Source organism: Cryptomeria japonica, chromosome 3, assembly GCF_030272615.1.
Source record: "Cryptomeria japonica chromosome 3, Sugi_1.0, whole genome shotgun sequence".
Lineage (NCBI taxonomy): Eukaryota > Viridiplantae > Streptophyta > Pinopsida > Cupressales > Cupressaceae > Cryptomeria > Cryptomeria japonica.
Window position 1 is genome coordinate 636,422,200 of NC_081407.1, and position 13,018 is coordinate 636,435,217.

Sequence of the window (13,018 nt, forward strand, 5' to 3'; positions counted from 1 at the left end):
GCACACCCTTTCCCATGCCTCATCTGATACCCTTTTGTTCCTTGGAGTTCTGTCAAACTGACACATGAAATATCTGAAGAATGCATCTTGGACTCTTCGGAAATGCAGTCTGCTGGGTCTCAAAGGCAACTGATCATAATATTCCCAAACTAGTAGAAAGACCTGGAAAGTGTCTAAGTGAAGCTGCCAAGTATACCAAATATGAGTTCATGTAAAAAGTCATGGTGGAAGGGACTGTTGCAAGTTGTTCGCACAAGGCATCGCTGATGACTTCTCCCCATGATATATGATGTGATTTCCTTATGAACATGATGAATTGGTACATCCATGGCTCAAAGACATTAGAATACTCGAGGCCCATTATCCTGCTAAGAAGGGTTATGGTGTCTCCTATCTCCCATTTGAAATCATAGTGGTACAACTTAGCCCACCTTGAGAAAGAAGCTCATGGCTCTTGGATCCACCTGTTGATATGCCGCTTACAATCTTTTTCCCTTTTCACATAGTAATCAGTTGTACTTTCTTCGGAGATTTCCATGTAAACAGGTGTAGGAGGTATTCTGAAAACCTTCTTGATCGTATCTGCATCAAGACAAATTATTGCCTCACCATCATCATTTTTTATGACTCTTGTCTCTTTGTCAAAATGATGGGCGCAAGCGAGAACAAATTCAGGTTCTAGGGCAGCCACTGGGAAGGAAAACGCGTGATGGATATGGTTGTCCAACAGCCGCTGCATATTATTATCTTGTGGATCTTCCACCCTCTTGACAAACTCTGACATATCCATGTGCCCTATTTCTGTGTCTCTGATACGATCCAAAGGGGAAGAAACTTGGGAAGGTGCCACCTCATTCTGATACTTGTCATACTTGTACTTCATCTTTTTTGGAACCGGAGATGATGGAAAATAAGACATTGATTGGAAACCTGGAATACTGTGATGAAGACTTAAAAGTGTTAAGGCAACATCATAGTCAGCTGCAAATAACATTCTTCCTTCTTAAAATGGGAAAAACTTTGATTCTTGAACTTCACGATTTTGTGAGAGGAAGAGGGAAAATATTTGGAAATGGGAAAATCTTGACTTTGACCAATTTCGGATCTTGGGGAAATTTTTGCAAGTATACAAGTTGGAAAGAGCATACATGCAATCAGATTTTTAAAACCCGAATGCAAGTACACTTGTAAATTTGCAAATGGAGAAATGGATGGAAAATGAGAATTTGACTTGCAAAAAATGACGGAAATGGAAAGTACAGATATCGGAAACATGAATGGATAGAAATGGGAAAATCCGGGAATGTCATTTTCATGAAAATGGGAAGAACTTTTCAACATGTAATCCAGTTTTTAAAACCCGATTTTGAAAGGGGGGGTATTTCACATCTTTTCAACTTGGAATTTCAACCATAAATGGTTAAATTCTTTAACCGTAAGGGAAGAACAAAAATTTCCAGCCAACTTGTAATCAGGATTTAAAATCTCGAATACAAGTAAAGAGGGAAAATGGGGAAGAACAATGCAATTCAAAAATTGCATATCAAGGGGAAAATCTCTCACAAAAACCAATTTTGGGGGGAAGAACAACATATTTACAAAAATACAACTAGAAAGGAAAACTAAGAAAACAAGAAAATAATAAAATGAAACAAGAAAGAAAGGAAAACATACCTTGAATAAAACTGAAAATGTTTCTCCAAAAAAGTAATCAATCTTGGAATGAAGAAGACAAACCAATAAATAGAGAGATTCCAAAATACCAAACCCTAGCCACGTTTTTGCAAAAATGTCTTATGTGGAAAAATGTGGTAGCAAATGCAAGGGAAATGACATGAAAGATGTTTGAATCTCCCTCAACCCTCAACGCCTTATCATTCCAAGCAAAAATGATTCATAACATTGCTGATTCATGGCATTCCAAATGGCAAAAAACGTGGTTTTGGAAAAAACGTGGTTGTTGTTAAAGAGCTAAAAACCAGCAATCTTAACCTCCATGTGGCATGAAAGGTGTTTCAAAATGCATGGAAATAGGAAGGAATCCTAAATGCCTTCCTATTCCAACAAATTCTCCACAAATTTTTGCTAAAAATCCTCAAAAATGTTTTTTCCTTGCAAATCGGGTTTTTTGGAACCAATAACAAATTCGAAATGCATAAAACCATGAAAATCGGGTTTTTTGGAGGATATAACAAGTTTAAAATTTCACTTTTTCAACATGTTAGGCAAAATCGGGATTTTTTGACCAAATAGCAAGTTTAAAATGTCAAAAATGCACTTTACAAGCAAAATCGGGTTTTTGGAGACAAAGTGCAAGTTTTAAAATTGTCACTTTTTCATTCACAAGGCAAAATCGGGATTTTTTTGAGAGAGATGCAAGTTTAAAATCACTTGCAAAGGGGAAATAAAATCCCCACAACAAGTTATAATTTACTTGCACACATATAATGGGGGTTTAAAATCCCTATAACATGTAAAAACCATTAAAGTAGGGGATTTTGGAAAGAACTACAAGTTTACTTGTAACTTAACCAAAAAATCTCTATTTTAACTAAAAACGCCAAAAAACAATAAAAGAAATAAAGGGGAAATTTAAAATAAATTACAAGTTTTCATTTTTTAATAAAGTGCACATGTAATAAGCTAAAAATTTCCCTACAAAGACCAAAACAATGGAAATCATTAAAACTTGCAGTTCAAGGAAAATTCTCCACCTACAGTCAGGGAGAAAAAACCTGAAATTGAAGGAAAGACATAGCAAACGAATCCAGAATGCGACGAAATTTGAAACGTAATTTGAGGATGGGCTGAGGATTAAGACAATCCAAGGATTAGTCGAAATTATTTCTCGAGAAGCGTGCCATAGAGTAAAAATTTTCTTTTTTTTTTACAAAAATTTTATGTAATGGTCCTTCATTTTTTTAAACAAAAATGAGGACAACAGGTTTTATATTTAATGATGAACATTTATTCATTTAAAACCATTGAAAAGACAAAGAACATTATTCGAGCATCACAACATCATCATTTAAACATATAATATGATATTGTAATACCCTAAAATTGGTCATCTAAACCATGGGCCCCTAATCTCGACAACATCACCAAGGTCCTAACCAAAGGCAATTAAATTAATCTTGAGCACATTATTAATTCTTTAATTATCAAAAATCACATGGCAAATCAACTACTCAACATTAATTAAATATTTAATTAATTAATCAAATCATTTCCAAGAATATCATTTTGATCAATTATCCCATTTTAATTTATTAAATATCCTTGCATATTTAATTAAATTAATAAATTTGTCATTCAATCATGCAAAAAGGATTAATTTATTACAAAAGATGAATTAATTTATTACAAAGAGTTGAATTGAAACAAAACAAAAATCAAAAAAAAGAATTGAATTAAGAGAGAAATCAGACTTGAGATATTATTTCTTTTTCTAAATTTAGAACTTGAAATCAGAAAAGCAATTTAATTGAATTATTGAATTATTCTCTAAAATTGGAACTCAAAGCTTTTCAGAAAAAGAAGTTCAATTGCATTGAAAAGACTTTTTTCTTGAATGAATCAAATATGTGCATGGAATTATCTATTTTTATCAGATGTGCATGGAATTAATTTATTATTATTTTCCAATGCAACTTGGACTTCTAATTTGAATGCATTTCAATTAAACTATAATTGGAATCTATCTCAAGGTTAACTCAACCTGATTTCTCAATTATTTTCAATTAATCCTAAATTGAGCTTTTTGTGATTCTTTATAAATTCAGTCTTCAACTCTCATTCCAATTCACCCCAGAGATTTTTGAGAACACGCTTGGAGATTATTATCACGCTAATTTCGCTCTAGAGTCATTAAAATCATTGTGCTTTTTTAGATTACTTACATCCATTTTACATTCATTATTGCTTGCATCCATTGTTGTTTGAATTGGTTATTATTGCTTGAATTATTCATCCATCTTGCATCCATATAGCTTAATATCATATAGATTAAATCCTTCGTCTAGGTGTAGTCTAGTCACTGGTATTGCTTATAAAAATATGAGAGCAATCTTATACTCACATCTTTTAGAAGGCAATTAGTCACTTTGTTATGGTTTATTTCTTATTGATTATTGATTACTAACCATGCATATAATGACTTAATTAAAGTGTTGTGCTTGCAGCTGCAGGTTCACTTTTTCACACACACAGATATTACTATAGCATCATTTTCTTTCAACAACATCTTAGGCATCATTGCATGTTTGCTTGTTGCTTATGAGCCTTTGCAAATAAATTTAAATCAGTGACAAGCATTTGACAAAAGGAGAACAATCCTAGCTTAGCAAGTAACTAAATTGTGTTCATCAACAATGTTATTTTGCATCCACATGCAAACATCATGGTGAAAAAATTATAGATGTCAAAATTAGTGAAATTAAAATTCTTAGGCTAGGTTTAGATTCACACACAAGGTTCAATTCCACAAATATAGACATTGGTTTCATAGTCATGAAAGTCAAACAAACTATTAAACAAAAGATCTATTGATACATAATCGTTCACCAAACCTCATATAGGTTTATAGTAAATTGATTGATTCTTGAAATATAAAATGACAAATTTGTATCAAATTTTATTAAAGGAATATTATTTATTTAATTTAGTGTATTTATCATTTTGAACTCTTTACTTGGTTTCTTTATTATAAAGATAAATTTAAAAGTGTGTTATTTTACAAGCACCAAAATATACTATGCTTCAAGATTTTAAAAGTTAAACATGACGATCTTGTGATTAAGTTTGCCCAATTTTAAAAATGGTGGGATCTACTAATTTTATTACTTTCTATAAATATAGAGAGATAAATCCTAAAATGAATTGTAAAATGTGATTCGTAAATTAGATAATTAGAGTTAATTTGATTATTAATAGCATTATCCCTCAATTCTTTGGTGTATGCTAGGGAATTCATAGAAATTGGGGAAATGGTGATTAATGACCTATAAATGGATGTGGATTTAAACTTCCCTTTGGAATTTCAAAATATTTTCACTATAATAAGATGTTTTGAAGCAAGGGAAGTTACTAGAGGATGAATGTAGTGTAGGTCTTGTGGAATTATAGATTGCAACGTGGAAGGTGATTGAGAATATCTCTTGGCAATGTGTTGTTAGATGATAGGTCATCAATAGTTTTAAAAGCATATAAAAGGGATCAAGTTTTAATTTTTTTTCTCAATGATTTAATTTTGTCATTAAGAAGATGTTTGATTATATTTATAATGTGTTATAACAATATTTTAATTAATAAAATGTTCACTTTTTTAATATGAGAGGAATTGGATAAATCTTACCTACTATGTCAATAAAATTATATGTCCATAGAAATTTAAATTTAAGTTATATGTTGGAAAACACTTAATATCAATTGATGAGTCTAACCCCTCAAACAAATCATTTATGACTTTATTTTTTTATGTTATTGAATTAGTAATAATTATTGGTTGTCAATTGATGTCATGGGAGCTTCACTTATTGAACCTGAGTCATAGCACATGTGTTCATGGCATGCTAAAGAATCCCCCTATTTTCAAAAACTATTGCCCTAAACTCCTTTTTTGTCACCCCTTCCCAATACACAACCAAAATTAAAAGCCCCCCTATTTTCATCAAATATTGTATTTTTTCATAGCCCGAATTCAAAAAACTCCCTACTTTCATCGATAGTATATTGTACCCTCATTTTTGGGATATTAAACCCCCCAATATGAATGCACATGATATAATATTTCCTAGCCAGTGAAGCCCCCGTGATTGTTGTATCATATTTAATATATGCTCTAGAGTTAGTTTTTTATTGTATCTATATTGCCATCCCCACTCCTATGCACGTTGGTAAATATCACACATTCATCAAGATGCAAAAAAAAAAGAATAATGAAAAATGATAATACTTTAAAACACAATTTGAAGTAGAAGAATAAAATTAGACTCACACTAATATTTAAGTAGATGGAAGGCTAATTTTTTTCTTATTTTCAATTTACTATATGCTATTAGGGTTGAGCTAAACCTAAATATTTTAATTTGTTGTATTTTTAGTTTTTATTTTAAATTAACCCTAATGACAATGATCACTAAATCATGTGCCTTGGATGATTGCTCAAAGAGAGAAGAGAGGCCTTCCTCAATCTATTACAAAATCCCATCACTAAGTTAAGGGTGTGTAGATTGCAAGGAAGGGGATTAGAGATTGTGTGGGTTGGGTGAGTTGTTTTCCAATGGCAACTTGGCTACATTTGTTTTGTTGAAATGCTTTTGTGGTAGATATTGCATTGTCATTTCCAAAGGTTCTAGAGCCTTTCAAATCACGTTTTTTATTAAAGTGAGAATTTTAAAAGGGTTGAAACCCTTTTACAAAAAGAGACCACACAATTAAAAGAGAAAGCAAGAAACTAGGATCCCAACCTTTTGCAAAGTTGTCATAAGGCAAGGTGAAATAATCCCAAGGCAAGATATAATATAGTAACAACACTACCCAAAGAGAGGAACAACTACAACCAAGTTGTGAGAAACTACAACAAGTGAATGGAAGAAATGGGACCCTCAAGGTCGCACTTAGACAATATGAAGCCTAGAATGAGTAGGTCTCTTGCCCAATGCTCGAACATGAGTTTGGGGTAGCAATTTAGGAAGACCTTTTTTCTTTCTCCTTACGGTCCAAAAAGACCTAGGAATTTAATGCTCGAACATGAGTTTAGGGTAGCAATTTAGGAAGACCTTCCAAATCATCTTATATTACATTATTATTGTTATTAGCTTTTTCTATTGGTTAGTTATTTTTTTGCTAACGCTTCGATGTAACAAGGTTTTAGGAGCCTATTTTAAAACCTATTTACCCTTTAATAAAAAAATTACAATTAATAACATTGTCCCTCCCACTCATTTTTTAAATCCTACTAAAATTTTTGGTAGAGGTTTAAATCTATAATGGGTCTTTGGCAAATGCATAATAACTACTACTACTTTTCTCATCACTAGACCCTTTTCTCTCGTCTTGGGGGATACTATTTGTGTCATATGATCTCCTTTATTTTTCTAAAATGATTGTATCAATGACAATGTTGTGTTTAAAGTTATTGTGTCTTCACTTGGTTGGGTTTTGTTGGTGTTTGACACAAGTGAGGCAAATATCTATTTGTCCTATGAGGCCACAATTGATGTGGGGATTCCCTTTGATTTTTCTCATCTTTCTCAATGTGGAAAACCTCAACCCCTTTCTTGTTCACTCTCCTCCCTTTCTATGGGTTTTTGACAAGATGTGATTGACAATGACATTTTTAATGCTCATTGAAGCCTAGTTTACAAATTTAATTGCTTATGATATTCTTTCCTAAACTTGCATAAGTATTTTTTGGAGCCTTGAAGGCCTCTCAGTGAAGGCACAATCAAACTTTTTCCTCATGCTAAGAATTTTTTATTCACAATCTTTCGAAGTCTAGAAGACTTGGAGTTGGTACTAGATGATAGGTTGTGGATATGGGATGAGCATTCCCTCTCTCAAAATGTGATTTCCCTCTTTCAACCCTTCGATTGAATCTTTCAATATTATTTCAATTTGGGCGAGGTTACTCCCTCTCCAATTCTAAGAAGTCTCATACTTTAAGGATATCAATAATGCTATTGGTTATTTTCTAAAGATTGATTCAACCACGTGCAACATTGACCACTCTACCTTTCTCATATTTTGGTGGATATCTATATTTTCGAGGTTCTTCATGGGGATGGTGTCTTGATAGTAGAGGATATGTGGTGGATTAAATTGATTGATTATGAAAGCCTATTGTTCCATTATAGACAATGCTTTGCTATCAGACATCTTGCTTTTGATTGTCGTCATTCTCACTGTAGGTTTGTGGGATCAACTACATTGTAACAACATACCCTCCCCAATCATTTGATTGTAAGTGTGTAATGTCCCTCGACATTAATCATTGAATTTAAATATTTCTCTGTGGTCCCCTTTTTTGGCGCCACTGAATTTGAACTATTAAATGTATTTTTTTTTCTTTTGCTTGGCCGACTTACCCTTTGGTGGTAGGGTCAAACTCAATATTTATAGGGATCAAATTTTATTTTTTTTATGAGCATGTGGAATTTGGGAATAATAGTATGTCTGATCTGGAGCGTAGCTGTCTGATCAGAACTCTTAGCTAGTGCGTAGCTTCAACTAAGCAAATTGCCTACTTGTTACTGCCTAATGTCATTTCAGTTACATGTGATGCATTGATTTGGTGTGAATTGTTATTGTGTTTCATTTTTGAGTTGGGTCGAGATTTTTTACAAAGTGAATATCTTGTTTTTGACTCTTTGGTTGATGATGAGTTTCCTTGTCTTGCCCCCTTGTTGGTGGATCATAGTGTGATCTTTGAGGGTCCTCCTAAGGTGGCTTCCCCTAGTGTTGGTGTCGATTAGGTGATTTCATTTTCCCTTTCTAGGACTTTTCTTTCAAATTCAATTCATGCATCTCCTTCGTCTAATTTCATTGCCTTATTGGTGAGATGTGGGAAGTTTATTTTTCTTTCTCAATCTATAGATTTTGTGTAGCATCCAACATCTTCAATTAAAACATTCTTCCTTGTCTTGTGAGATCATTTTTGTTGAGGTGTCAGTTAAGGATTTCCCCCTCTCCATGATTAGTGGATTTAAATAATGGTGTATCTTGGACAATTTTCCCCTCTTCCTAAATCTACTTTGAAATTTCATCCTCGAGGTAAGGGTTTTTGTATTACAAGGATAGGGTTAGACATAGCAGCATTGGTTGTTCTCCAATGTCAACTAGGCTATAGTTGTGTTGTTGAATGACTTGTTTAGTAGTCATTACTTTTTCCATATAAAAGGTTATAGGCCCTTTCAAAACGTGATATTTATCCCTTGATCAAAAAATAATAGTGATTATGAATATGTTTTATGTTTTAGCCCATATTTCATTATGCCACAAGAGATAGATTTTGGATAGGCATATTGCGCACAAATGCCCAAATTTAAAAAACTAAATACATTTTTTGTGGGAATGAAAATGGTGGTAAATCAACTGTTTCAAATGATACCTCACAAAGATGTTAGGGAATGATGTGAAAGCTTGCTAAATTATCCTTTGGATTTGACCAAGCAAGTAAAGTTGTTTCTTGATGCCTACACAGAAGGTAAGTTGAAAAAACCCATAACTACTATATGTTCTTAAACATGGTCTTCTAGTAAGTGTGATGCAACCATTAGTATGGTTGATGAAGAATATCTACTATTAGGTCATAATTGTTCTAATGTCACACCATCTTTGGCACCACTACTACTGATTGTAAAAAAAAATACTATTGGTGAGGTAATGTTGCCTTGCATCCTACAACAAACCTAGGTCTCAGTTAACATTAGAGAACACATTATGAAAGAAAAGTATTCAAGCACATGTAAAGTAAGCAATATCAAATTTTTTATATTAATCGAGCATCTCATTCGGGTCCTAGTTTCAAAACTTTAGCATATGAGAGCATTAGAGTTGGCATCCTAAGAGAAGCAATGTAAAATGTTAGCAAGCTAGTTGTTGAGCATCATAAGTGGTGTGAGATTACAGGTTGTTGCATTATACTCAATCGGTACATTGATAGAAGGAATCATATATTGATCAAGTTTCTTATTGAATTTGATAATGACATGATCTTAAAATCATAAGTGCATTAGATAGAACCAAATCAACCAACTTGTGTTTACTATTTGATGAATCTGTTTTGGATGTTGAGACGAAATATCCTACCCCCTGCAAGATTTGAACTTGTGACCTCTCTTTCAAAAGCATAATTTCTCTACCATTTGGCCAACTCAAGTATATTAAGGTGCACAAGCATCCTACATTATTTTGGAGCTCACAAATTATACATTGAATTAAGTTAAACCTTTGAGGAAATTGGAAAACTTGATTTAGTTAAATCTATGATTCAAAGGGGGAGATCTAACACCAAATCCATACGTAACTACAATGCCAAGCATGATGAAGAGCTTCATTGAAGGAAAGGAGCTTGTGAAACCATGTGCAACAAACTTTGTCACTAATTTATTGACAACACAACATTCGCACCCAAAAGATGAACCTCAAGGTATATTTGCTTCAACAAATTGGATAGTAAGTTGCTCTTCAACACAAATGGTGAAACCACTATTTCACATTGTGTTTTAAAGAGACATGTTGAATAATGCACAAGAGTAAATTTTACAACCTTCAAATAGTGTTCAAAAATTGGTTCATAAAGAAAAATCCCCTATGGGGTATTTTTATGAACCCATTCGTAGATAGGACAAAAAAGGCAATACAACCCAAAATGCAAAATGATGAGTAGAGTCATGCCAATTTGGCAAATCATTGATGATAGATGGAATCACCTAATGCATTGCCGCATCTATACTATAGGGTATTTCTTGAATTCTATATCTATTACAATCCCTCACTCAAGGATGCAAAAATGATAAAAAAAAAAATTACACAGATGCACTTCCACAACAAAGTTTCCATTGAATGCAAAAGGATTATTCTCTAATATATGATGAATGGAATCAAGAAAGATACCATCATTTGATTTTATTTCTCAAAGGAATTCAATCATTAATTCACTAACATATGATCGATTGATAGTTTGCAAATTCTGCATTAAACGGAATTCAATCATTTGGGTTTAGTAATAAATTCTTCCTTTACAACTAATTAATGTTAACATAATGGTGTGAGTAATTTAGCCATGGGGCAAAGTCAAAATGACTTTGTTGGATAGCTATGTAAATTTTAACCTGGTTATGTAATTCTTCTACTTGTAGGCATTCTTGGGGTACATTTGAACATATATATACTCTAAGAAAAGCAACTAATTGAACCAACAAATTCATGGATTTGTCTTCATTCAAAAAAAAAAAAAAATCAAATTAGAAACTTTGCAATTATAACTTACAATATTTTTCTATTTCTCTAGCATACATTAGTATGTTAAGAAATTGTGTGTTCATCATTGCTAAATCGCTAATCTAAGTACTATTGAAGATGGTCAATGAATCTACCTAGATGTAATTGATCCTAATTCAAAATGGATCATGAGTAATAAGGAGCTTACATGAAGTGAAATTTAGATATCTTGAATGATGTTATGGATGATTGTGACCATGCTTACTTGAAGCGATTGTTTGACGTAGGTGCATCAACTTTAATAAACATATCTAGACATTGCTACCTTAAGGTCTATTTGAATTTTGCATTCTCCAGTTTTGTTTTGTACGTGAGTCTATGCCAATAGGTACTCTAAGACTGGAAAACTGACACGAAGAATTTGAGTGTAATTGACAACATCGAATCTTTATTTATGTCTTATAATTGAAGTTTCTTTATTTATGTCTTATAATTGAAGTTTCTCTATTTATGTACTCTATTGACATGACATAATATTTGCCGATTTAAAAAATGCTTTTTATGAATATTTGAGCATCTTTTAATTCATGGTATTTTACCCATTTTAAATCCGTGAAATTTAATTTCATTTGCACTTTCGGTTCTCCTTAATATATATTGCAATATTGCTCTTCTGGATGAACATGGTTTCCAAGAAAATCTTAAGGCAGTGTCTGAAGTTTGCGAGATACATATTTAAAATTTAAGAGCACAACATATCATTTATCTTACATCTACCTAAGAAGACTTGCAGGGCTGTTTTGCAATTCCCCTTATTCTACATCTGCAAATGTCAGATAAGTGCATTCGATTCTTCTAAGTTGTGTCATCAACTCAACCTCAAGCTGCAATATTAAATAAAACAAGAAAATGGTAACCAGCTGGCAGCAATAAAAGATCAATCATACACCTCTTGTAATTAATTAATTGAAATAAGAATTTCGTCATTCTTTTCTTGTCACTTGGGTCGAGATTCAACATATGCAGACCGAACTTTATTCTCCAATGTATAGGTGTACTTGTCGAGCGTAGAAACTACAGCTTCAAGTTCTGTCACTTGTTGATCAATTTCATCTATCTGCTGCATGTATTCGTGGAAATTCTCATTTTTTGTCTTCAATTGCTCAACAAAAACCCGAAGACCTGAAGCGATGTCTCCAAAGTTGTTATATTCATCTGCTGTTCGTAAGTTCATCTTTTCAAGAAGTTCCAACAGATTATTTGTGCCCTGCAGAGACAATCATTTCTTTTAACTCGCATTTGAGTCATTCAAAGAAAATAAATCATATGGAGCATCAATAATTTTGAATGTGCCATCGAGTTTCATGTGCAGGCAGGTATGAGGTCCAAGAATTGACTTGAGCAATATGATAACTAAAAAACAAATGAATGTGAGAGGCAATATGTTTAAATAAACAAACTGAAAGGGGGCTGTCAGTCCATTGAAAGAGAAAACAACAAAACATTTGAAGCAATTCAGATAGCGAAATCATGCATCACTGTGCAAGGAAACTTATTATCAATTGGGTGGTTATATAATTACTTAGAAGTATGATGGTGTTCATTATAATTGAAGACTCCAATAGAAGAAAGACAATATGCAAATGGTTGCCTTTTCATTAAAACAAAAAATTATGGTTTGCAAGAGAAAACCGTGAATAAAAAGAGTTTCATAGAATACTCGAAGCACATTCATTAAATACACATGAAGAAAGTGTTTTCATAAGCAACCCTAGAAATCATAGCCTAGATTTGGACCAACAATCGTTAATACCTCAATAATGTTATAGTGCTTTAATAATTTATGCTTGGGTTTCTTATCAATAGTGCATCGTCTCGCTTTAACATAGGACCAACAAGAGTGAAACAAAACAATCCAGTTAAAGTAACTATTAATTTTAACACTCGAGTAAATTTAATCCAGTATTGAGAAGGATCTAGAGATCCCCGTTCTTCTTGTATTAATTTGCTTTAGATCGTACCCTTTCCATATTATTCTTATGCTCATTTCATTGTCTATGCATTTCTTGTA

General features: G+C 32.7%; 1 protein-coding gene across 2 annotated transcripts in view; it reads right to left on the minus strand.

Moving 5' to 3' along the window:
• Positions 1–11,634: 11,634 nt before the first annotated feature.
• The window catches only part of LOC131072082 (biogenesis of lysosome-related organelles complex 1 subunit 2), a 29,593-nt gene continuing 28,209 nt past the window's right edge, over positions 11,635–13,018 (minus strand). For both annotated transcript variants that reach the window (XM_058008121.2, XM_058008123.2), the window contains one exon: positions 11,635–12,214. In XM_058008121.2, coding sequence (XP_057864104.2) covers positions 11,945–12,214 — 270 coding nt within the window. In that variant the 3' untranslated portion in view covers positions 11,635–11,944. The remainder of the gene's footprint in view (positions 12,215–13,018) is intronic.